Source organism: Lonchura striata, chromosome 2, assembly GCF_050655825.1.
Source record: "Lonchura striata isolate lonStrDom1 chromosome 2, ASM5065582v1, whole genome shotgun sequence".
Taxonomy (NCBI): domain Eukaryota; kingdom Metazoa; phylum Chordata; class Aves; order Passeriformes; family Estrildidae; genus Lonchura; species Lonchura striata.
The window spans coordinates 106,993,382-107,020,157 of NC_140704.1; the positions used below are offsets into that span (position 1 = coordinate 106,993,382).

Genomic DNA, 26,776 nt, shown 5'->3' on the forward strand with positions numbered 1-26,776 from the left:
CACATAGACTGTTTCATAGATGGTTGACTAAGTTGCTGTGACATTGTTTAGTATCAAATGTGAGTCTCTTTCTTCATTCAGAGAAAAATATTTTGTATTTACAAAGATTCAAGCCATCCCCACTCAATGCAAGAACTTTTCATGAGATCAGTCCAAGGGGAAGAACAAATAGTCTTTTGTCTGAAATTTATATACATGCTTGTTTGGTAGAGGAACAGTTAACTTTGTATTTTGAAAAACAAAATGCTGTACAGGCTGGGTTTTTTCAGAAGCTTAAGCATATTTGTTATTTGCGTTTGTATAATTGAGTCAGAATGAGAGTCTAGCAAGTCTCAGTTAAATACATGCATTAGCCATATCATACAGCATCAGTTTTACATTGCCTTACCTTTTTAAAGGAAGGTCATAATGTGCTCTAGCATGTTATTCAGTAAGGGAGCTGCATTGGGAAAGCAAACTTAACTTACTTAAAGTACAACTTCTAGAGAAATGAAATCAGATTAAACAGATTAAACTGTTTCTTACAGTATTTAACCAGTGGCTGAAGGTGTTATCTGTCTTTGTATGGTATTTTATTTATATGATAGCAGGTATTTGTTTATTCTTCCCCTAGTTTTAGTCCCACTTGTGTCCTGAAAGGTGTTCAGGATTACCACTGTGATGCTTGTCTCCCAGGATATGAAGGACAGTACTGTGAGAGGTGAGTTACACATGATCCAATTTATTCTCAACTCCCCAGGACAGTTTGGTTAATATGAGCTATATGTGAACTCAGATTATTCAGAGTTCATAAATAAGTGTATAAATGAGTGCTCAAGGACTTGGAGTAATTTGCTAGTTACTGTTGAGCTATTAATAAAGACCCCAAGCTATCAGTAAATGTAACATCTGATGTCATGATGATCATCCTGTGATAATTGAGCGCGTCCAGAGGAGGGCAATGAGGCTGGTGAGGGGCTTGGAACACAAGCCCTACGAGGAACGTTTGAGGGAGTTGGGGTTGTTTAGCCTGGAGAAGAGGAGGCTTAGAGGTGACCTTATTGCTCTCTACAGCTTCTTGAAGGGAGGTTGTAGACAGGTTGGGGTCGATCCCTTCCACCAGGCAGCAACTGGCGGAACAAGAGAACACAGTCTCAAGCTATGTCAGGGAAGGTTTAGGTTGAATATTAGGAAAAAAATTTTCACTGAAAGAATAATGAAATACTAGAATTGTCTTCCTAGGAAGGTGGTGGAATCACCACCTCTGGATATGTTTAAAAAGAGACTGGACTTAGCACTTGGTACTATAGTGGTGTTAGGGCATAGGTTGGACTTGATGATCTTGGAGGTCTCTTTGAACCTCATTATTGTGTGATTCTGTGATGTACAGTGTTCCGTTCCTCCCTGTAGGTGCTCCCCTGGCTACTACGGTGACCCTCAGCTCGCTGGCGGCAGCTGCCGTCTGTGCCAGTGCGATCCGGGCGGTTCCGTTCACGGGGATTGCGACGGTGCCACCGGGCAGTGCCTCTGCAAGCCGGGGGTGACGGGGCAGCTCTGCCAGGAGTGTGAGCCCAGGCATCTTCTGCTGCAAGACCAGTGTGTGTGTAGGTGCTTTTTAAATTGGCTACTTTCCCAAGGGGCTGTGCCCTGCTCCAGGGGTATATATGTGCACATGGGTATTCCCTGCCTGGAATGGATGGATTTATGATATCAGGCCCTGTTCTTTTCGTGAAGGAAAGAAACCCTAACAACTCCTTATTTCTGTAAAACAGAGAGGTCTGGAGAAGGTATTCCCTGGAGGTCTCATCCAACCTCAACCATTCTGTGAACACAGAGGAAGCTACAGTAGAGATTGTAACATCAGCAAAGTGGTTAATCCTTCAACTGGCTTATTTAGTGTTACAAACAAGTTTAAGGAAAGATAATTTTAAGACTTTTGCTAACTGTATAATATTTATTGCAAAATCTTGAATTCCTATGTCATTGACTCTTTGGATGTGAGGCTGCTGTAATAATACTTTTGGAATTATGCCAGGTTTATAGGCATTCTCCACCAAAAATAAGTCATATTCCCCCAGTAATTACTCTTGTAATTTTTTATGAGAATGTAAGTAGCAGAAAGGCACATCACAACAATCTGCTTCTATAATGAATCAGGATTTAGAACTCTGGTTTTATTTTGTATAAATAAAAAAATTCTGAGAAATAAATGAAATTAAACTACTGTAGGCTTAAATTTCCTGACTGCCATACCTGTTTGATGGAGTGACTTCAACATGGATTTATTGCAAAATAGCTAAATAGGCTCAATAAGCTTATAATGCAGCAAGCAGCTCAATAGTTTGCAGGACCACTAAGGCTCTAATATGTGCTAACCTAAGGAGAATGTGTTTGGAATAAGTTCACTCTTGGGCAAGATGGGAAAGGCAAGACTACAAATCTGTACATTGAGAGTTATTATACTTTATCACTCTTAACTCAAAAGATGAAGGCACTTACTGTCTAAATCAAAAGTGAAGGGTTTTTTTTGTCTTCATTTTAATATTAATACTGCTTCCTTAATTTTTTTTATTTAGCTTGTGATGACAATTGCACAGGAGTCTTGTTAAACAGTTTGGATGATCTCAACGAGGCCATTCTTTCAGTGAACCTCACTGGTATTGACCTTATGCCCTATGGGATATTGACAGAGTTGGAGAATGCAGCACAACATCTGAAGGTAAATGAACACATAAACAGCAGAAATATTCAATCACACTTTTAAAGCAAGATTTACAGCCACCCACAGGTGCTGGTGATTTGACAGAAGGCCTCCTGAAGTTCATAGTTTGAATATGTGTAAGTGATACCAGATTAAGGTCATTATGTTTGCTGTGGAAATATACCTTAAGTTTTTTGCCTGCCTGTGTAAGTTTCTTTCCATCTATTGCACTAGCATTAAAATAAATGGATTAATATATTTTTCAATCACCAAATGCATTTCTGAATGTGCTGTATATATGTGCTTCACCTAGATTATGTCCATTCTTAAGTCTGGCTAGCAAAGGGATTAACTTTTCAGTGGTGAAATAGAAAGCAGGCCAGGTCTTCTCCCTTTTTGGTCTCTTTGCTAAAGAGCTGCCATGGCAATAGATTTAGTGTTTCCCTAGAGCTCCTTGGGTCCTTCCCTGGAGTGGTAGGCTGCTTTGCCATTAGCAGGGGTGCTTGGGGTACAGCAATATGCTTTCTTTTTGGCTATGTGGCAGTCCAAGTGCTTAACACTATCCTTCATCTCAGGGCACTAAGGTCAGGTGGAATGTTTCAGTGTTGGACACTTTCAGACTGCTTGGGGCTAACTTCCCTTCAGTTCCTCCCCCCTTAAACAAAGCATGAAATACCACTTTTTGGATGGCAGAAGGTAATTTATTGTTGCTGAGAAATAGGTTCATGTGGCCTCTGCACACAACCAGAGATAAACAGGAACTTCCCTGCTTCATGACTAAGTACATTTATTGGTAAGAGTCTTCTCAGCAATAGTCAAGCACACAACCTCTGAGTCAGAAACAAAGCCATCTTCTTTGTATTTCACTATATTACAAGAAAAACAAAATAATATGAGTCTTTTCATGCTGCCAAAATCAGCAAATTAAAATTTTGAATTATAATTTCTTCTATTTAAGATATAAGGCAGAATGAATTCCAATCAGTGTACTTCAAAATGTTAATATTTACAACAATTGATGGCAAACTTGATTAAATTACATGTTTATGCTTCAGCAGAGGTACTCTTATACTTTAATTTTAGTTGCTAACCTTTTAGTTTGAAAGCTTCGTTTATGCTTCCCTTCCTGCATGTCCTAAGGCATAAATGTATTGAACTATTGTAATACTTCAGGGATACAATTAATTTGCTTTCTATAATTAATTTCTATTTGTTTGCTCCTGCACCATCATCTTTTACTTGGAAACCTTATCCATATGCAGTTTTTATTCAGCACTTTATTGCAAAGAAAAGTCAAAACTTATGTAAAAATAAGGGCGGTTTAAGTTTCTGTTTATTTCTTAGGTAAATTTAACTTTCTTAGCTATAGTAAGTTTGTAGTAAGTTCATTGTAACTACTTAAGTAAGCTTCTACTTACTTCTTAAGTTTTAGTATATATGTTTTTTCTATATTAAAATTAAATCAAAGCCAGATGCCACTTTCTTGAAAGTGGGGTGCTTAAAACTTCTTGTGACTCATGTAATTTCGCTTTTGTTGGGCCATGGTGTTTTTTAAACGACTTAGTAGTGGGGGTAAGTTGATAGTCTTATAATTGTTCTCTGTTTGGAGGCAGGTATTCCCCTTTTTCTGGACATTTAAAGATTACCTTGCCTTTTGCCTTGTAGCAAAGAAATTGTGGCTGGAGGCCAGAAATTCCCCAAGGTTATTTCTGTGAATTACAGATCTTCCTTGAAGGGCTGTCCCTTCACTGTGTTGCCTCTGCCTCATGCTGGTAGCTCAGGAACTCGAGTACTTCCTCTTTTCTGTACCTTTCAGTGGGTCATTTGGTAATGACAGTGTTATCAAATCAGATTATCTACTCCATTGCTTCTGCACCTCCGTCCATTGGAAGACTTCAGTAGTTCTGTTTTTCTAGTTAAAGACTCCTGCTTTACTCCTCCTGATTATACCTAATCTGGGTTGCTGGCCTGTCCTGCTTTTTTGAAGTAGGCTTTTAAAGAAACCTGCTGGCCTTTAAGGCTCAAGAGCTTTAGCTTTCTCTTTCACTTGTTTTTCATGCTGAGGAAAAGACTTTAAAATTTCTATTTGACACAAGGCTGTTGGATACTCTTGTGTAATTTTTTTTTACATTTGGATTTTATTTTTGTGTGTGTTTTTTAATATATATATATAAATAAAAAAATATTATTTATTTATGATGATTGGTTCTGAAACATCTGACATATAAAAATAACCTTTCCTGGACTTGCTGTCTCTGTAAGAGATGCCCTAAGTTTCTTTGCATCTTTAGAGAAGTGGTATTCTCTTTCAGGTCTTGACTGTATCAAATATGATAAACTTGGTTACAATGACCTATTTATTGCTGTATGGAGCAGGTTTGAGGTGACCTTGAAGGCAAAGACAACCTATTATTCTTTCTCATTGACAAAGGGATCCACAGGACTGCTGATCTCCAGGGCCATCCTCACAGATACACTCTAGTGCAGCTGTTCTGACAGGACCAGCCACTGAAATGATAGCAGCTATGGTACTGGATGAAATATTTAATTTGAAGGGCCTTGGAACTCCTCAAAGTAGTTTATTTGGGCAGTTCAGACTGTGGTGAAATTGAGAATCAGGAATGCAGAACTGCTGCTTCCTTCCTTTTTACTCAATTAAAAACACGACATGGCTGGATTCTTGCTTATTTAAAGAAATGGTACACTGTGTTGCACGAACTGTACGTATGTAATTAATTTACATCTTCTTGTGTGCTTTGAAAATCAGTCCTTTCAAATATACAAATAATCTAAATAGTGTGCATAGTTATTTTCTTCCCAACTTTTCTGGATCCACAACAAAGTCTTCCAATTACAATGAGCTGTCACTTCTCATTTCTTACAGAGGTCTGTAGTTCCTAGAGAAGACCCAATTTACTCATTAGATACAGCAAAAGAAAATCTTCTGAATTTATCAGGAGGAATTGATTACTTGCGTGAAGAGGTAGGTGCTGGCTTCTTTATTCTTAGCCTATGTGGAGAAATCATTTGAGTTTTCATAGCATAATAGCAGAACGCTAGAGATTTGTTCAGAGATTACTTAAAATCTGTAGAGTTCACTGAAAGAATTCAGTCCATGCTGTAGTCTTCCTGAAAAGGGGAGTTAATTGCTTTGTGGAAATTTACAGTGGTTTATATTGTACAGGAGATTTACATGGTTTCTGTTAAAGTTAAGTTTTTTTGTGCTGTGTTCCTTTAATGTCCTAAAACTGGAGAGAGTTACTTTCTTCTCATTGGTTTTCATATGTGGAGCTAATTAAAAGTCATGTCATAGCTGAATGTTCACCAAAAAGTCCTTGATACCTGTAGTATTGTGTTTATAATAATCTCAGGAGAAAAAATTCTGTTAAAGTCTCACAGGAAAAATAGACAACGTCTGTATTCTTTATCCAGTCTTAACAGGAGAATAATTATAGGTAGGAAATAGACCACGGTACTTTAGTCATTAGATCTCATTTGCTGACCAAATGTTCTTATAATTTTCTGGCCATGTATAGAGAATCTAACCAGGTGCTTCCACTGAGTGTTGTTATTGTATTGCATTAATATTGATGTATCCAGAACAGTGATTTTATTAACAAAGATTAGTTGTACCACAAAAAATTTTATAATATTTACTTCATTAAAGAAATAGCTTTGCTAATTATAAGCTTACTGATTATGGAAATAATTTATAAGTCTGATTTGAGAGTCTGGAACTTTAAACACAATTAAGGCATCTGCAAGGATGGACGCATCATAGATTTGTAAAGCACTTTGATTTACCTTACCAAAAAGCATTGTTTCCTTAAACTAAAAAATTCTCAATATTAAGAAAATAAGCATAAAAACCATAGACAAAAGTCAGGAATTAATCAGTGTTTTAGGAGAACTGTCAAATATCATCTCTGATTTTATTCTAGACAACTAGATTTTTGAAAAAAGCTCAGCAACTTGATACAATGACTCAGAAAACCAGGAATAAAAGTCAAGAACTGACTGGCTTTATTGACACAGTACATTCAACCATCAAAGGTATCCTGTTTTTAAGATATTTCCATTTCTTTACAAAATTTAGTAAGGGTATGTCCTTTGCTGCTCTTAAAGTCCTATTTACATGGAAAATGTCACAGGGAAATGCATACAGTTTGCACAGGGGATTCAAATATGTTCTTTTTTTTTTAATGGTATGACTAAATGGTTTACTCTCCTGCTCAGTACTTGCTGAAGTTGCTTTGTCACTAAATGAAACACTGGGCCTGGATCTGCCACTGTCAGATGCTACATCTCAGAGCCTGCAGGATGATATTTCTGCACTTTTGGATGCATTGCGCAAGAAGGATTTTGTTCAACAGCACCATAATGCTACCACAGTCCTGAAGTAAGCCTGTTCTACCAAAAACTTTATTTCACGTATGTCTCTGCCATGCAACACTGCTTTTTTGAAGAGGTATCTGGAGAAACATTTTGTCATAAGTGGCAGTGTAATAGATGTGGGTTATGAACTTTGTTTTGGAGTTACATGATTTGGTGGTACTTGGTCATCCCAAGTGATACTTTATCAATAATAAAGTCTTTTAGAAGTCTGTAAAATCAATAGTAAAGCCTGTTAACTTGGATGTGATACAAAATTCCCTTGCAGTAAGTCAAAAGACTCACTGATTTCAGATTCTTTCAGATCTGACCCTAATACACATCTCTGTGTTGGTTTTGGCTGAAAACTGTCTCAGTCAATTGAAAGCCCAGGACTTCTCAGGCCTGCTGAAGGACATGACAATTGATTGCCCCTGGAACATGTAACACAAAGATCAGCCAATAAAACCAAGGCTTTTTTTTAAAGCACACTCAGCTATTTCTTAGGATTATATTCTGTTGTTTTGATTTGTCCCCAATTGAAGGCTATTTTGAAATGGATTTTATATTCATTATAAGTGCTTATTGCCAGACTTGGCAAGATAAAAAAATTACTGTTCCAAAAGTCAGCAGTTTTCTTTTTCCACTTTCAAAAATACTAACCAATGCCATATCACACAAAAACCTGTAGGAATTCTAACACTGGCTTCAAGGACAAAGATTTATACCAAAGTAGAATATTTCTGAAAATTTGAACTTTTTTTATAAAGTGTTTTGGATTAAGGATAGACTGTTTGTGTTGGTACTATGTCTCATTTTGTTCAGCAGACTCTTCTGCTGAATATAGAACTGTATAGAAACTATATAAACATGAAAATAGACCAGAACTGTACCATTTATTCTCATTAGGAACTTCAAATATGTCTCTAAATGTGTTGTTCCATAGTAACAGAATGTTCTGACTTTCAACATCAACAACTTTTGAACTGTTATAGAAGGTGTTTGCAAATTAACTTTTTCAATTATAGTCTCTGGAAATTTCTGAAGGCTCTCTGATAAGGGCCCTTTGACAGATCGAAGAAGAGAGCTAATAAGTTCTATAAGGTTGTTTGCTCTGCAGAATTTCAATGCAATGCAGCTGTAAATTCAAAAATTATTTAAATAAGCAGCTTGCTAGTCTGTATTTTAGGGAGTAGATATTGCCACATGACTCACAGTGGACTGAGTTTGTGATAATGTACTTTAGGCAACAGGCAACATTTGTAACTGAGATCTCCACACATTTGCCATGAAAAACAAAGGCCCCAGGTTATTTGGAATATAACATTTTGACTGTACAGTGAAGCCATTTTTGATTTGTAAAATTTTTTAGATCTTTTAACATTTTAAAGCTGTGGCTTCTGATTGAAGGGACTCTGAAATTTTAGTTTTAGGATATCCATGCAAATGTACATCTGCTGTTCAGCAAGAAAGATGGAATGCATTTTGCTGTATATGACTGTGAAATCTACTAGGTTTCTTCCACTTTGGCTAAAGATCTATGTTATATGCACTCAGATTAACAAGGGCAAATATTTATGTAAAAATACCATTTCAGGAGTAGCAATGTTCATTATAGGTGCTGAAATGAAGAGAAACAAAGGAATAGACTTTCAGGATAATTTTCATTTCTGTTCCTTCAGTTCTGGAAAGTGTTCAGATGAAGATGCAATTTTTTTCAAAATAGAACAGTTGAAGCAATTAACAACTGACAGATTTGGGAGATTTTAATATTTTTCCAATAATCTCTGTTGCTGATTAAAAATATAAGAGCAGAGATTGTTCATATCAGTTTTCATTTTAATGAGGCTATTTATTTTTATTTTATATTTAAACTTTTCTGGACTCTTGCATATGTGTCTTTCAGTTCTGGTTACTTGTTTCTTTCCAGTGCCAATCCTTGTAAATGATGTTCTGATCCTACATTCAAAATATGAATCACTACAATTAGGGTATAGAGTACTCCCAGAGGAATGTTTCACAGAGATTTTGATGTGGGTGGGTATGTCCCAAATCAAGTCCAAACAAATGTGATGCATACTCACCCCTTTCCCCTCTAGTCATTACATGCCAGGTTTATGAACTGTATTACTGTCCTCTCCCCAGACAGTCATCATTTTGTGTGGTAAGATGAACAACCAAGCCACCATGTGTATGTGTGCTATTCTAGAAAAAAATGGCAGACTTTAGTAGGAAGATGCATAGAAATTAATTTCACATGACACCATTTTCTCCTTAAGAAATCCCTGCCTAAGTTCTTCCTTTGCTGTTTCTTTAAGTTCTGATTCCTCTCCTTTTTCAGAGTTGCAGAAAAGTTGTTGACCCAGGTTCAGAAAGAGTATCTCAAACCCCAGCAGGAACTTGCTGAACTAAAAACAAATGCAAGCCAATTCTTGTCAAAGCAGAACAGCAGACTGCAGGATGCCCAGGACCTGGTGAACGAGGCACTGGCAAACATCAATGAGACCCATCGCTTGTTTCCTCTCATCTCCAGCAACCTGGCAGAGTTAAATGTAAGACTGGATAGTCAGAGTTGCTGCATAAGAAATATTGAGTATGTGATTGTGTTTAAAAGCTGATTTTTACATTTTTAAATGTTTTCATATGTATGATACCTTAAACATTTAAAGGAAACCAGACCTCTGTTTGAAAACTACAATATTATATGTTATGTGAACTCATCAGTATAGCTGGCTTTTCAGCCTACTATAAAACACTTGATTTATACTATAGGACAAAAAGCTAAAAATAAATGAAGGTGAAGAAATCTCAACCATGCTCATACAAGAAGGGGAGGTCCTACTAAATGATGCTGCTGCTCTTGCCCAAGATGTAGAGAACTCTACATTTGTAAGTCCTCAAGTTTTAACATCTTCTTACAGACTCTGAAGTTTATTTTGCTAGTGAAACAAAAACCAAAAAAAAAGGGAAACTTTTTTTTGCAGAACGTTGAAGTCCACCAGGATGGGTTGGTCCTGTGGAGCACCAAACTGCGACATCATGTGGATGAGCTGGTGATGCAGATGTCTGTGAGAGGAGTCCTTGACTTGGTGTACAGAGCTGAGGAACATGCCACCCAGTTCCAAAGACTTGCAGATGCACTAGAGAGGTGATCAACTCAAGAATTACAAAATTGAGATTTACATTAGTGTCAGATTTAACATAAATAGGTAAAGGCCTAACTCATCAAACTAATTCCCTGCCCATCTTTTGAAAACTGAAATTCATTTTGCTTGGAATTCTTGCAAGCAATTCTTGACATCACCACAGCCAGATAAATTCAGTAAAGCAAAATTTATTATAGATTAGATTTCAGATGCTTATAATTTCCTCCTAGATCCTGTATCTGTACTTGGTTTTTGAGTTTCAGATAGGGGCTTGTTTCTGTTCTGTTTAGGTAATACGATTTGTTTGTTCTAAGGGTCTTTATAAATTGAAAAAACTAACATAAACAAAAGGGAGCAAAATAGGAGAAAAAAAAGAGATGGAATGGAACAAAACAGAACAGCAACTAACAAAACATGAAAAAGCCCCATAATTGAAAATCTTTTTTCTGGTTCTTTCAGTTCAAAATAATGAATTGAAAGCCCCTTATGCAACGTTGGGCAAGGTGTGCTCGTTTGTTTCAGAGTGCATCATGTATTCTGGAAAGATGTGCATGTTGTAATTGAAGACATAGAAATCAGTGCTTGATTGAAAACAGAATTGCTTGTTAATTGTCTATTCAGTGACCTTTCTAGAGTGAGAAATTTGACTCTGAACACAGCTGCTGCTATCTACACTCACTCCAGTGTCCAAAGTGTGATTGAAAGAATAGAGAGTTTGGCAGATGATGCATCTAAAGCTGTGAATGGCCCCTTGGATTTAGTAAGTATCAAAATTAGTATTTTAATTTATATCTGCCCCTTTCTCATTTAGGAATATTTGTTCTAGCTGTTTCTGCACTTGCTGAAAACTTGAGTCATCTTGATGGAGGCATGTCCTTGATGGCAGCCTGTCCTACCAGCTAGTATGTACTGTATCCTAAACCCCTACTCCAAGGCAGTAATGACACCACATTTCAAGTTCTGTTTAATTTGCTTTTCTCATTGCCACAGTATCATTTGCCCTTTGTTTTGTTTGCTTTTTAATGTCTAATGCATGTTTAGCTGGACTGGACTTGATTCTATGAGGGTTTATGTCAGGCATCTGACATGTATTCCTGTAGAACTTAATTTTTCAAACCTCTAGTGCTCCCTTCCACCTTTGGAATTATTCAATGATCTCCTTATTTGACATATCCCTTTTCCATTTCTATCTGGATATTCCCAGACACAGCTACTTTGCTTAGTAGAGGACATTTTATAACAAATATATGTTTATATGTTTGTGTCTCATCTACCATCCCTCTGCCTGCAAAGATTACCAGATTGTTACTGAAATAATAGGTTAGAAAAACCAGACCAGTTCCCAATCTGATCTTAACAGTTTCATATAATTTTATTTCCTCTTCACATCTCTTTGTCATGCACATTATACCTGCACAAGCAAATGTGTGGGAATGCATTTACATGACAGTGATCAAAATAGTTAACATTGTTTTGTGAGCTTGTGTGCTTTTATATAGCACTCTGTCTTATTTAAGCTGTCTACAGCATGAATCCTTCAAGGTGTTTTTCCAGTTTTTTTTCAGTTGGAGAAAGGTAAAAGAATGATTCTAAGTCTCTGATTTTGAAATATCTCACTTTAAATTGCTCAGTGCTGGAAATTTTCAGTTTGGTCTGGAATGAGAATTACAAAAAGACAACACGAAATCACTAGCAGTATTGAAACTAAAATCTTGTAGGTTTTGTTTCACAGTTGTCTTTTTTAAATTATTCAACACAAAGACATTCAATGTCACATTCTTGAATAAAGGATAACAACTTGTATTATTTTAATGGATGCTTAATAAGGTAATTGGTAGAATATTTAATAAATAACAAGAATGTTCAATAACTTTATGTAGGTGTCTGAAAATACCTAAATGTTTTGAATTGAATTTCTGTTTTTCATATGTGGTAACCTAATGTCTGTGTTTTTAGCCAGAGAAGTCTTTCAGTCTTCTGGGAAAAGAAGCTCTACTGCTTACCTCCAAATTTCAGAACGAAGCTAAAAGTCTGAAGAAAAAGGGTGATGGTAAGTTCTATAGAATTCATATTTCTGCCTCTATTTCTTTTCCACATTTTCTGTTTTGTGCTTTTTTGTGTAGTTTATTTCTTTTTTAATGAGCATAAGCTAAGGTAAATATATGTATATGACTATGTACATATTATCATGCAATTAAGATTAATGTTTTATGGGTTCTCATAGTACTTTCATTTTTTGGGTAAGAACATTTAAAAATTTGGCCTTTACCTTTACCCCATTTACCTATAAGCAGTGCTTGCAAACTTTATGAATTAAAGCATTAGAGATTGTGTACTAGACTAAGAGGAAACATAATTCTTGAAAATTCCATTAATCTGTTTTTAGTTAATAAATCATGGATCACACAGGTATGTAAGATAACATGTTTAAATCCTAATCATTTTTTCTTTGTTCCTGATGGACAGTTGAAATACAAAAAAAAAAAAGCTGAAGTTCTTTCTCTCCATAAACTCAAAATATACTTTTGGTTTTTTTATTACTCCAGAGATACTAGCAAGGCATTGAAGTCTACACCATGAAAATTCAAGAGCATTTTGAACAAAGGCTTTGTGTAGGAGCAGAAGCAAACCCTAAATTAATTTTTTGACAAAATTGGACAGAAAGAGAATGTTTCACAGAGATAAACTGTAACTGTAAAATAGTGTTGTCTTGCAATACCAGTGGTTTACAAATATGTATAATTTTTCTGTAATTCAGATGGACAGAATGACCTTTTTTTGTTCTTTCTATTCTACATATTTTAATTTCTAATGAGAGGATTCTGCAAACAGATCACAAGTATATAGAAAAAAGCCACTTCTTTGGCTCCTGTTAGATAACATAAAGCATAAAGAACACTGTAAAAATTATTAGAGTTCACAGTTATGGAATAATCTTAATTTATAGCCTTTTCCTCGCTGTTTGTAGCCATTCAGTATCATAGAATTGGCCAAAAAGGGTAGTTGTGAACAGAGTAGTGCCCATAGGAGCTTATCTATTTACACTTCATTCATTTTACATTCCTGTTTGTAAAATGCTCTTTCTGTTGAAAAAGAAAGCTCCATTGATGAGATAAATGAATACTTCGGTTTTGTGTGGATTGTATGGTATCTGTTTATGCATATGTTATTTCTTTCAACAGGGCTTCTATTTGGATTGAATGGGTTGAACAAAAAAGTAGAAAAGATTCAGGAAAGTACTAATAAAATTGGCAACCAACTTAATGATTCTCTGTTGGCACTCAGAGGATTGCCTAACAGTAAGTGAAATTTATATTGGCATTCTCCTTATTACAGAACTCTCTAGTACAATTGTAATAAAACCCTGTTCATTATCTGATTGCAGAGACCTAGCTATAAACTATATTGGAGACTTCATTTAACCTCCTAAATATTTTGCATTCTTTTCAGTAAACCCGATAAACATAATTGGGTTATTATAGAAGGTCTGTAGTCTGATTCACATTTCACATTGCTGTAAATCAGGAAGAGCTCTGATAGAAATATAATTGCACTGATATGTAAGGAGAGTGAAGTTATAGAATATTTAATCCCACAGGCAGAGAAATTTACATATGGAACTCTGAGATTTCACATTCTTTTCTGGCTTGCTTCAAATTTGTTTGTACTAATCTGTGAATTTTACAGCCTGAATGTAAATGTTTTCTTGCTGTAAATCCAGACTTCATTTAATTGATTAAAATCTATTTTTCTGTGTTTTTCTAAAATGACAGAATTCCGTTTCTTCAGTCATTATTTTGAATAAAGGCAAGACATAAAGTTCACGGAAACTAATAGAGAAAACTACTTTGAAGTTGTTAATAAGAGGATTCAAAATACTTTGCCAAACTCAGTAATGTGTTTTAAGTTAGAAAAACACTGATAAAGACCTCTTGCTAGGGTTGTTTGATTCTACTGTGAATCTGGATTAGAATGCTAAATTCAAAGCCTTAAAATACCCATTTTGCAATTCAGAGACCTAATTCAGGCTAAAGGGTAATAGTAGTGATGATACACTGGATATGAACTGCAGGATGCTATCGAACACAAAGCTACACATTGAAAATTAAGGAGTGTTTTCCTTAATTTACAGCTTAACATTGATTTCAGTTTTGTTGTTATATTTCTTGAAGTTGTCTCTTTTTATTTCCTCTGGTCAGAGATTGGTGGTGGCATTGCTTTCTGCATAGAAAGTGGTGACGGAGGACCTTGGAGCTCTAACTCAGGCCTTTTTTGCCAGCTGCAGCCTCTTCCAACTCCTGTGGGCAGAGGGTGTAAGGGGAAGGCTGAGACTGGGGGTGTACACTCAGTATACAGGTGATTGCAGCCAAAACCAGAGGGTGTAATAGACCTTCTGCCTCACCAGCTTTGCATAGGATTCAAATCTTTAATCTCAGACTAAAGTTTCTCAGGGTGCCAACACTCATGTAGGGAACTTAAACACTACCAGCCTGATGCATTCATACAAACTTCCTGATGAGATAGGCAGAACCAAGTTCCCCAAAGAAACAAGAAAGCAATTCTTACTATGACAGGAATGTAACTGATGGCATTCCTAGTATTTTGGCAATGTTTGTAGCTGCAGTTACAAAGCCAGGCATTTGTTAGTCACAAAATTATGAAAGTTTTGAATGTTTTTTAACCTTGGAACTGTATTTCAGATACCAGGAAATACATGCTGGAAGTGAAAGAGCTGGCTGTGTCTGCAAACACCAGTGCTGTGGTAGATCTAAGTCACTTTGGAGAGTTCAGTCAAAAGCTAATGAATACATCTTCTACATTGTCCCAAGTTAATGACACTTTGAGGAAAACAAGTGAACTCATAACTGATTCAACAAAAGCTGGTAAGTTTGCTCTGTGGCAATGTAACTGCTTGCAGAAGCAGTATTAATATTCAGTTTTAACAGGCATTAAATAAGATTCTGATAGACTGAGAGTTTATTCCTAATTCAGTAAAAATATGCTAACTTTTTTAACAAGTCCTCTAGAGGATTCACATGGAATGTATATCCCTTACTGATGTTAAAAGTTGCTGAAACCAAAATGATCACAAGCTGGCTACCTTGGCTAAGTATTTTAGCAATTTCACCCTGCCTCAACATTTCTTTTATGTTTCCACAGCATTAAAAGCTGAAAAACAAGTTAAAGAAGTTGAAGCACAAGCAAGTCTTTTATTGGATAGACTCAAACCTTTGAAAATGCTGGAGGAGAACCTGAACAGAAACCTGTCTGAAATTAAAGAACTTATCAGCCAGGCCCGCAAGCAGGCAGCATCTGTAAGTTCTATCATCCCAGACTGAAATGAATTTTCACTTTTAGCAGGGAGGTTATTTGAGATAAGGTGCCTAAAATTTACTTTCAAGATCCCTGGTTGTTGTGGAGTCTCAGTGAAGTCCAAAGAGCACTGACTGATGCCAAAATCATACTGGCAATATTTTAAGGTTTTAGCATCAAGGCTCTTATTGCATTTGTGAGTTTGTCAGAACATCCAGCTAGTAATTTATCTGCTATTTCCTCCTGGTTCCTATAAAAATAATGTAACATAGTATGGCAGAGAGCAGTCATGAGTGATTTTGATAAGAAGGAGATGAGTTGGAGGATGGTACAGCTTTTCTCTTTAGTACGAGATGTTAATTTTTGAGGTTATTTAGAGATTGGTGTGGTGTGCCCCATATAACATCAATTACCATTGCAAACTTTTTGTCAAGAGTGTTGATTCTATTGATAAATTTGCCATCTATGGCCTGTCATGGCCATATGTTCCTTGCAAGAAGCAGCTGAGTATCCAGAGTACTTTAAGACAGTGTACTTGTTTTCAAACCTCTGCTTCGACCTTAAAGACAGAAAAAGTGAATCAACTGTACTATGGATCTCATTAGACTGTGAGAGAAATATGAAAATGACTTTGCAATGAGTAATTTTTGGTATGCCTTTGACATACTTGTGGATATGCTATTGTGAGGTTTAGGGAGGTTTTTTTTTTAAAAAAGGAAGGCACTCATTTCTTTCTGCAAATCTTCTTAATTATATGGTTATTGCTTCTCTGTCACAGTCTACTGAAGCTTAATGAATCCTCTGCAAAAAAAAGAGAATGGTATTTTCTGAGGTGTCATAAGCCACAAAAGTTCCTGGCAAGGTGAAATGAAGTGTTAGCAAAGACCCTTTTTCCAATTTGGGGGAATTTGTTCTTTTTGGGGTGGGGGGGTAGGGGTTAAAGGTTTTGGTTTAGTTTTTTGTGGGGGTTTGGGTTTTTTGTTAGTTTATATTTTTGTTTGGTCTTTTTTGTTTGTTGTTTTGTTTGTAATTTTTTGCTGCACAAGAGAAGCTTTATATATCTGGTCCAGATGCGTGCATACACACACGCGTGCTATATGCATTTAGCAGTTACAGGTATATTCCATGAAGTTAAAGGAATTAAGGCTTTTTTCTTGCTAAGATGGATTTTCTGTCATTATACTGCCAAGCTGCTGGAAGTTTGGTTGCATTTAGCTTGGATCAATTTTTCATCAGTTTACTAAACAGTGGTCTTAGGGATATGACAACAGGAATATTATTTATTTAATCTTTAAAAATTGAACTTGCCATATATTCACAAATATATTTTTAAATATTGTGTAAACTGTTACAAATTTGAAATAACCAGAATTGTTACAGTCTCCTTCTTAATTTGTTCAAAAGAAAAAAAATCTTTCCAGGTAGATTAGAAATGGTTTCCTTTATTTTAAAACATTTTTAATTTCTATATCTTTATTTTTTGATATTTTGACATGGCTTTTTGCAGCTGCATGATCTTCTGACCCAAGACTTAGTGTTATTTTCTGAGGCATTTGAACAGTTTGTTTAGTGCTTCAAACCTCCCAATTAAGTGAATGTATTAAGACAGATTTCATACTTTTCTCTTGTGAATCTCTTTATCAAGTGATACCTAGATGGTTGCAAAAATCTAACCAAGGTAGCAAATACTTAGATTGTATGGAAGTATCTCAGCAAAACGTTTGCATTTGCTGGTCAGAAGCTAAATATATACTCCACCAATGATTGCTGTGTAACTGAGACTTGCTTAGATGCTGTCTTCTTCTTTTCCCCCCAGATTAAAGTTGCAGTATCAGCAGACAGAGATTGCATTCGTGCCTATCAACCCCAAATTTCATCTACAAATTACAACACCTTAACACTCAATGTGAAAACTGCTGAACCAGATAACCTTCTGTTCTACTTGGGTAGCAATGGAAAGGTAAGTTTCTGGGGTACATTTACTGAAGGTGATGGCAGTCAAAAGTCTTAAATTACTTTTGAAAGTCTTAAATATGCTTTTCTTACTTGATTTCAAACTAAGTAACCAAGTGAGGCCCCTTGCAGATGGATGTGTTCACTAGAGGTAGAAATATTTTTGTGCCTTAGGTGATTCCAGAGATTTTCAAAGTTAAACAATAAAAGCACCAGATTCCTCAGCCATTGCCTCTTGGCCCTGTGCTGAAACTCCCCGTTCTTTTCCTGTGTTGTACATTAACCACATGGAGTGTAATGCCTGCTGTGATACTTTCATACAGCATGCTGGAGTGTGTCAAATGATTTCACAGAATCACAGAATGACTAGGTTGGAAGAGACCTTCAAGATCATCAAGTCCAACTCATGCCCTAAACACCTTAACTAAACCATGGCATCAAGTGCCATATCCAGTCTTTTTTTGAACAAATCCAGGGATGGTGACTCCACCACCTCCCCAGGCAGGCCATTCCAATATTTTATCACTCTTAAACCTCTTCCTGATATCCAATCTACATATCCCCTATCACAGCTTGAGAATGTGTCCTCTCGTTCTGACATTTGTTGCCTGGAGAAAGTGACCAACCCCCACCTGACTACAGCCACCTTTCAGGAAGTTGTAGAGAGTGATGAGGTCACCCCTGAGTCTCCTTTTCTCCAGGCTAACTAACCCCAGCTCCCTCAGTTGTTCCTCATAGGGCTTGTGTTCCAAGTCCCTCAACAGCCTTGTTACTCTTCTCTGGACATGCTCAAGTGTCTCAGCGTCCTGCCTTTGCTTGGTAATACAGCTAAATTTCTTAAAGCTGGCTCTCATGAGCACGGAGCATCCACCCACTTGACAGGCAGTGTGATGGCTCACTGTCACATTGCTCTCCTCATTCCCTCTGCAATCCCAAGAAATGCACAGCTGTTAGTTCCTTGTGGCACACTATCATGGGACAGTACTTTTTCACAGACTGCTACTTGCAGTAGAACACATTCAGCTACTTGCATATAACCTGAACACATTCAGGTTACACATTCAGCTATGTGCATATAATCTCAGGGAGTTTTGTCTCATTAGAAGCGAGTGAAAGACCTGATTTTACTAAATGTCAACTCCTGTTATATGGGATGTAGGCACATGAATCTGGAAAGACTTTCTCCATGTTACTGGTGAAAATACACGTTTGATACCGTGAATTAGAGTAGGCTCTGCTGTTTTTCAGCCAGACTTCCTGGCAGTGGAGATGCGACGTGGTAAGGTAGCTCTTCTTTGGGATTTGGGCTCTGGATCAACGAGAGTGGAATATCCTGATTTACAAATCGACAACAACAAATGGCACAGAATACATGCCACCAGGTAAATAAAATGAAAATGTCATAAGTGTTGTAAACAAAGCATCCACTGTTTGAACGATGTCCACTCATTTTCAGTGATGAGATTTTTCTTGTCTTTAGAAAGAGAAGCCAAGAGTATGTATGTGTTGATTAGGCCTGGTGATTTCTATGACTATTTATTAGTATTTGTATTTGGCAGGTTTGGAAAAACAGGTACTCTTAGCATAGAGGAAATGAACTCCAATCAGAAGCCTTCACCTAAATCTGGAACCTCTCTGGGGACAGCCAGCATATTGGATGTCAACAAGTCAACCCTAATGTTTATTGGAGGACTTGGAGGGCAGATCAAGGTTAGATTCTGAGATCAGCATTCTGTTAATTGTTTTGAACATGTTTGAGAAATAGTTTTGCCTTAGAAATAATGGCTTGATTTGGTTACTTCATCAAGAAATGCCAAGTACTCTGAGCATGAAGCAGAGATGCTCTAAGGGTCTTCTTGTATCCTGAAGTTAATTTTCCCTAGAAATTTTTGCATAAAGTTTTACCCAGGGCAGTCTGTGTGTGCATGTACCATGTATAAACATTATCAAAAGGTTTTGTTTGCTTGTTCCATGGCAATTGTTATTCATGCTGTGAGGAATGTGTAAGTAGGTCAAGGGCATAGTTATTTTACTTTTTTGATGTACTAATCTATTGTTATTTCAATTTATTATAATTGTTAATAGATAAACTAAAACATGTTGTTCTCTTATTATGATTTATATCTAACAAATTTGAAGTTCAAGGAAAACAGCCAAGCAAAAATTTTGCTGCATAATTTTCAGAGTACTTAACATTAATTATATTCATGAAATATTTCATTTCTTATAGAAATCACCTGCTGTTAAGGTGACCCATTTTAAAGGGTGCCTAGGAGAAGCATCCCTGAATGGCAAATCTATCGGTCTTTGGAACTACATAGAAAGAGAGGGCAAGTGCAATGGCTGTTTTGGAAGGTATTTGGTCTCTTTTTTTTTTTTTTTAACTTGTTTAGAGTAATTTACATTTGTAATATTATATTTTGTACTAACTAAGCATATGGAGCTCAAATTGCATTGTTTTACTGGTCATTAACTTACAGTTCTGAGCACGTTAATCTCAATGTCTCAGTGGTATCAAATAACTTCTTTGTATGGAATTCCAATTTTTGAATCACTTTCTCAGAGGAATTTTATTGTTGCTTTCTATTTTGTGGATGAGAAGTAGGGACTACCAGTGAACCAAAATACTTGTGAAATCTTTGCTTTTCAGTAGTTTTTTGTAAGACAGATTTATTCTTTCCTAGGGTAAGAAACAGTGTAAAGCAGTCTTATAAAAAAAAATCGATAACAAAACTGTAGGCACAGAGCTTGGTGCCTTTTGCAGAATACCATTTTTATGTTTAAGGAATAAAAAATAAATATGCTTGTCCATATTCCCTTTGCAGAATATTTCACGCAGAAACAGCAGAGGGTGCTGCTTGATTGTATGAGATATTTTTTACAAGTCTTGTACTGCAGGGAAAGGGGCTAATAGATCATGTATTGTAAGTGCAATTATGAAAAGCATTTTGAGAACTGGATGACGTGTTTTAATTTAGAGGTTGTATGCTGTAACAATTATTTTTTCCCTTAGGAAATCACTGGGTTTGGCTTTCATTTTTGTATATAAGGGAAAAACACTTATCTTGTATGAATCCTTCCCCATGGCTAAATCGTGTGTTGTGAGGCTGCATAATGAAAGTGGCCTTTGGCTGGAATCCTTCAGTTATTCATTCCAGCAAGATCCACGTGTTTCCCCACACTTTATAAACTACTGCCTGGAGGCTGCACTGACTGAGCAGTGCCTGAAGGGAGCCAGCTAGAAAAATGGAGAGAGACTATATACAGGGGCATGGATTGACAGGACAAGGGGTAGTGGATTACAACTGAAAGGTTTAGATTAGATGTTAGGAGGAAAGTCTTTACTGTGAGCATAGCGAGATGCTGGATGAGGTGGCCCAGAGAAGTTGTGGATGTCCCATTCCTGGAAGTGTTCAAGGCCAGGTTGGATGGGGCTCTGAGCAACCTGGTCTAGTGGAAGCTGTCCCTCATGTGGCAGGAGGTGGAATGGGATGGGCTTTAAGGTCCCTTCCAGCTCAAACTATTCCATGACCTAACTTTTCTTATATTTTATATAAAAATTACTGGGAAAAAAACCCAAATGTTCAATTAACATTTTTATACTGGTTTTCTACTTCTGTAGCCCACAGGACGAGGACACCTCGTTCCATTTTGATGGCAGTGGATACTCGGTTGTGGAGAAGGCACTCCGCTCAACAGTGACTCAGATACTAATATCTTTCAGTACCTTTTCACCAAATGGGCTTCTTCTCTACCTTGCTTCAAATGGCACTGTAAGAACACGGATCTGGTTCCTTAACTGTCATTCAGCTTACATATATTAAAACATATTGCTACTTTTTTGTAGTTTTGTGCCATCACTTGTGATTGACATCGTAAGCTAAAGGGCTAAAGACAAGAATGCTAGAGGACAACTCATTAGAACAAATATCTACCTAAACCAAGGGCAAAATTAAACAATGAAAAGAATTATTCACAATTTATTTAAATTTTAGAATAAAAAGAAATTATTTTAGACTGAGATTAATGATTACTTAACTAAAGGATAGAAAAGGAAACAGTAAGGATAACAAACTAGTTTTTTTCAGTTGGAGGAACCTTTTAAGAATGTAAAAATGTTTTGGAATTGAGCTTGCAGAAGGACAATATAATAATGAAAAACCATATTGAATTACATCCATAAGATATGAATTCAGTACACTGAAACAAATCAAATGAAACTCCTGCAAAAGCAGTATAACCTAGACCCGTCACCAGACCTTCATTGTCATGCCATGCAGTTTACTACGTACTTAGATGTTGGTTTTCTGTTCCTGAAGGAAGGAAAAACTTTGTTTGGGTACAAATTCTTTCAGAGCCACTGCATTATTCATTTGCTGTATGTACTCACTGCCTGAATACATTGCACAATAATATCTGATTTAAGCTTTAGAGTTCAGAGGGGGAACCTTCAATGCAATTCAGAAAGTCTTTTTTACTCTGTGAAGACCGTCTTTGCTTCTTGCAGAAAGAACATCGTAGTGTTTGATCATTATGCTGTCAAACCAAATTACTTTCAACGTCATTCAAAAACAGGAAAATGTGACTTTGTTATTTAAACATTCTTCTGCTGAGTAATCAAACCTCATGACACATTTAAGTAAGGGCAATAACAAAAAAAAATACATCCTTGTGAGGTACTTGTAACTTAATTTTCCTAAATAAAGTGAAGATGAGCATCTTGGGCCTATCAAATAGTACAGGGTACAGGTACAAGAGTTACTAAATCTTTTCCACACAGTAGGCCAAACCTGCCAGGCATGCATTCTTTAGGAAGATTTTATTTCCAGTAATGTAATCTGTTTTTGTTTTGGCATTTTTTTTTTCATCCTCTCAGAGAGACTTCTTGTCCCTTGAGCTTGTTGATGGCAAAGTGAGGGTGACTGTTGATCTTGGTTCAGGACCTCTTGCTCTTACAACGGAGAATCGTTACAACAACGGAACCTGGTATAAAATCTCATTCAATCGGAATAAGAAGCAAGGTAGGCTACAGATTGAAAAGACTGGGTGTCTGCATATTTACAAATACAAATATATAAGATAGCTGCAGAGAACATCACTGCAACCAAATTTGATCACTTCCAATGCAGTGTCTTTAGCAGCCACACCTGTGGTCCTTTGCTTTTAGAAGGACTACGGTGCAAATCTTGTATTTGGCTTAGCACATCTCACATAGACCAGATAGTTAGAAACTGCTGCACAAAACCATACCAACAGTCTTTAAAGACCGAAAGTTTTTGTCTGAGTCTGTAGATGAGGGATCGCATTTTCTCTTCTGCATTTTAATATTACTTAGTGTTACTGTTTTGTGGGGGCCTTTGTTTTGGCAATAACACATATGTGCTAATAGTTATAACATATTCTCATATGTATCTATTTTCCTGTAGACTACTCCAGATTCAGTTTTGGCAGAGAGGAATGAATGAGATTAACAGAATAGCTGGAAGTACAACAAATTGCTTACTCTAGAAATAAGAAGATTGTCCATACATGTCCAAGTCAATGAATACATTTTCCTTTATTATGGACAAGATTGCCAAAAGGAAAAAATATGTATTCATGTCCTTCTCCAGATCTTTACTCTTTTCTTTGCAGGAATTCTGGCAGTCATGGATGCATATAACCTTAATTATAAAGAAACCAAGCAAGGAGAATCTCCTGGGGTTGCCTCAGACCTGAACCGCTCTGATAAGGACCCAATCTTCATTGGTGGGCTGCCAAGATCGAGGGCTCTGAGGTAAAGTGTCTCAGTTTTTGCACCTCTGCTACGACTTTTGTAAAGTGAGGGGAAAACTTTTACACACCCTTATCTCCTCTGAAATTTGAGAAAAACAGTGAATTCTGAAGTTTAGTTTCCGGCCATGTATACCTCATCTGTCCTTTGACTTCAAACTCTGATATGGTGCTTTCCACTAGTAGGTCTGATGTTGCAGTTCAGATCAGAAAGTTTTGTTTTCTTCCTCCAAGGTTTTTTTCCACCACAGCAGCTGCCACAGCTCTCTCCTCTGCTCTCTGGGGCAAGCATCTAGCTCTGCTGTATGCAATGATGCTTCTTTGGTCTCTACCTCAGCGAGCCTTGTGTTTTCCAGATGGCATTTATGGGCAAAACTGCACTTAAGGATGAAAGTTGTACTTCAAATTCCTGTAATTCAGTAACTTGGAAGAGAGGAAAACCAACTGTGAACAGATCAACAGAAAACATTGCAAATACATACTTTATAGCAGGTCTCTAGTTTATGGGTTTTTTTTGTATTACACATTTGTACTGAACTTGCAAAGTCACATTTCTTCCACTGGCTTCACTGTGAAAGGATAAATATGGCAAGAGAAAATCTAATTAAACTTTCTGCATGCTCTTGACAATAACGTAAATTTGACGACATTATTGGTCTCTGCACAGTTATTATAGAGTGCAGACTTGTTAATCTTAGCTGGCATTCCAGCCTTTAAGGGATTATGGCAAGATAGCCTTAGATTTCTCAGCCTTAAACCAGGAACCAAACCAGGCATCCTCCAGACTTGAAAAATGAAAATCTGCATGGTAGTCAGCTACAGTTACCCTTTTACACAATTAATTTTCTTTCAGCTGAAGATTCACCTTAAAGTTTTGGGAAATTACCTGACCTAACAGCACAGCATTACACACTTATATGTATTAATTTGGGCACAACATTATTTTGACTCTTTTTAAGACCAGATTTAGCATCTGAGAGTAAAACTTAAACTCTTCACTTACACCAGACTGACTGCATCCTTTAAAACAGATCTCTCTTTCTTTTCTTATTGAAGAGAAATTAATCTTTTCTCACAGGAAATTCCAAGTACTTCTCCTTGGAAAGAAAGCCTTGTTTTGTGTTTCAGGAAAGGTCTTAATAGTAGAATGTATGTGGGATGCATCAAGAATCTGGAAATATCTCGTTCCACCTTTGACTTGCTTAGAAATTCATATGGAGTAAGAAAAGGCTGTGTATTGGAGGTAGGAGATCTTTATTTTAATATAATAGTAAATATTTGTGTTTACAGTGAGTTGAAACAGATTTATCTTTAAAAATTCTAAGATAATCTAATCTATATTTCATTTGTTTATTACCTGACACTATGTGTGGATAAGTTCAGTAATTATTTCTGTTCTTCATAAAATAGCCTATTCACAGTGTAAGCATCATGAACAATGGATATATTGAGTTGCTACCTAAATCCTTAAACCCAGAGTCAGAACTGATGGCAACTTTTGCTACAAAGAACAGCAGTGGCATCATCCTCGTTGGACTCAGCAAGGGACTGGAAAAGCGACAGCGAAGACAAGCACACTTGGCAAGTACTGAAAACAAAGAAGTTTTGAAGATTATTTTTGCCATTTTTATTTTGTAAGACCAAGTCAGGTTGCTATATATATATTGTGTATCTGATGGAGAGTTGGATCTTCTATAATCTAAAGATAAAATCTTACTATTTTCCTGCTTTAAGAGAAAGAGTGTGTGGGTGTGAGTGTATAATAAAAACTCCTGCACTTTACCTAGAGCAAGTTTGACCGGAGAAATTTTCAGCTTTTGTGTTTGCTATTAGAAGGCTTTGCACTCTGAGAGGTGCCAGTAAAATTCCTACTAGTCTTTGAGTTTCATTAAAACATTTGCAACAAGTTTGGAGGTAAATTTTTTCCATGTATGTTCTATTTAAACACTAAATGAGTGTCTTGAAAATTGAGCTACAGTTAAAAATTGATCTTCTGATTAAATCTACAGCCCTTCTTTTCCATCATGCTGATTGATGGTCATCTTGCAGTGCATGTTAATGCCGGAGATAGAGCAAGTACTAGGAAAGTAGTTCTTCAGTCTGCTAATGGAACATACAGTGATGGACAAGAACACTCTGTCATCCTAATTCGGAATAAGAGGTACATGTGACTGCAAAGAGTACTACCTGTTTAATTACTGCATGTTGTTGTCAGTTCACTGCACTCTCTGAGGAATTACCTTCGCTAGCTTATTAGGTGGGATAATCAGGCCTGTGTTTTTCTCTGTCAATGCAGATGTTCTGATTTACATGGTAATTGTATACAGCATACAGCTACTGATAGAGGTGTAGCTAAAGCTCTCAAAATCTCTAGAACAGCTTGGGGCACTTGAGTACAAATATACTAAATAGCATTAGAAAAAAGATACACTGCTATCAAAATAATTTAGAGAGATATTTGACAAAACTTTACATTTTAAAAATCATCAAAAGAAGGGCTTCCAGTTTTAAGACATTGAAAGGATTATAAAAGTAATGGAATATTTATTTATTAGAAGAGGATGTTTTTGAAGCTGATAGGAATGCTTTTCATCTGAAAATTACTCTTTTAAGACCTTGTTGAATGTTTTCCTTACTTTTTCTTTTCAGGATCATAACTGTACAGGTGGATGAAAGTAAACCTGCAGAATTGAGGCTTGGTTCAGCAGCAGAAAATAGCCCCATTAATATTTCCAACTTCTACGCTGGTGGCATTCCAGCAGGAGAGGGCATCTTAGGGCTAAAATTGGCTGGCTCCTTTCATGGCTGTATCAGCAACCTTATTTTTAACAAGGAGTAAGTCAGAAGGATAACTGCCTTGTTTTGGAAAACCATGTATAGTAATTTTTAAATGTATTTTGTGATCTCTTCCATGACACTTCTGTTTATCTGTTTTTTAACATAAGATATGCATGATACTCATGATCTGAGTATTTTAACAGCCAGACAATGGATATTACCAGCTATATTTCTAAACAGTATTAACAATGTCTTTAATGTTTACGGAGATGCTGCACAAAGCACAGCTTTCTCTACTATAATTTCATCATCAGTGACAGACAGATTGGTTTTCCAGAAATGTTGTAGATTTATATTGTTCTGTGGACAGATTATTTGCCTCTTCTCAATCTGTTTGTCATAGATACCGCTTCTTTCCTTTTCTCCTGATATTATTGAAAGACCTTATAAAACACTCTCCTTCTGTTTTGGAAATAAGCAGAAATGCACCTCTTAAAATGTATTTTTTTTAAAAAATACAGGCTTTTATATTTTACCACTTCCATGAAGTATGAACATGTGGATATGGACAGCTGCTTTCTGTCTGAGAAGCCTAAAACAGCTGTACAGCCATCAAACATTGTGATTCAACCTGAACTTCAGGCTTTACCAGTTCCCCTGAGACCTCTCACAGACACAAAAAAAGTATGTATTGCAGCAAAGATCAGTTACCATCTCTTTTGCCCTTTCTTTGTGGAGAATTATCAAATTATAGACTGCATAT

At 36.5% G+C, this 26,776-nt stretch overlaps 1 protein-coding gene across 2 annotated transcripts in view; it reads left to right on the forward strand.

Annotated features, from left to right (window-relative positions):
- LAMA1 (laminin subunit alpha 1) overlaps nucleotides 1–26,776 on the forward strand; it is a 96,409-nt gene that overhangs the window by 61,179 nt on the left and 8,454 nt on the right. For both annotated transcript variants that reach the window (XM_085573740.1, XM_077784268.2), the window contains exons 31-56: nucleotides 614–700; nucleotides 1,390–1,583; nucleotides 2,556–2,698; nucleotides 5,565–5,663; nucleotides 6,622–6,733; nucleotides 6,917–7,079; nucleotides 9,393–9,603; nucleotides 9,824–9,940; nucleotides 10,036–10,199; nucleotides 10,819–10,957; nucleotides 12,154–12,247; nucleotides 13,380–13,496; nucleotides 14,898–15,080; nucleotides 15,358–15,512; nucleotides 17,327–17,470; nucleotides 18,712–18,845; nucleotides 19,023–19,173; nucleotides 19,694–19,818; nucleotides 21,086–21,236; nucleotides 22,340–22,484; nucleotides 23,098–23,239; nucleotides 24,364–24,478; nucleotides 24,646–24,816; nucleotides 25,245–25,396; nucleotides 25,885–26,070; nucleotides 26,535–26,697. In XM_085573740.1, coding sequence (XP_085429866.1) covers nucleotides 614–700; nucleotides 1,390–1,583; nucleotides 2,556–2,698; nucleotides 5,565–5,663; nucleotides 6,622–6,733; nucleotides 6,917–7,079; nucleotides 9,393–9,603; nucleotides 9,824–9,940; nucleotides 10,036–10,199; nucleotides 10,819–10,957; nucleotides 12,154–12,247; nucleotides 13,380–13,496; nucleotides 14,898–15,080; nucleotides 15,358–15,512; nucleotides 17,327–17,470; nucleotides 18,712–18,845; nucleotides 19,023–19,173; nucleotides 19,694–19,818; nucleotides 21,086–21,236; nucleotides 22,340–22,484; nucleotides 23,098–23,239; nucleotides 24,364–24,478; nucleotides 24,646–24,816; nucleotides 25,245–25,396; nucleotides 25,885–26,070; nucleotides 26,535–26,697 — 3,757 coding nt within the window. The remainder of the gene's footprint in view (nucleotides 1–613; nucleotides 701–1,389; nucleotides 1,584–2,555; nucleotides 2,699–5,564; nucleotides 5,664–6,621; nucleotides 6,734–6,916; nucleotides 7,080–9,392; nucleotides 9,604–9,823; nucleotides 9,941–10,035; nucleotides 10,200–10,818; nucleotides 10,958–12,153; nucleotides 12,248–13,379; nucleotides 13,497–14,897; nucleotides 15,081–15,357; nucleotides 15,513–17,326; nucleotides 17,471–18,711; nucleotides 18,846–19,022; nucleotides 19,174–19,693; nucleotides 19,819–21,085; nucleotides 21,237–22,339; nucleotides 22,485–23,097; nucleotides 23,240–24,363; nucleotides 24,479–24,645; nucleotides 24,817–25,244; nucleotides 25,397–25,884; nucleotides 26,071–26,534; nucleotides 26,698–26,776) is intronic.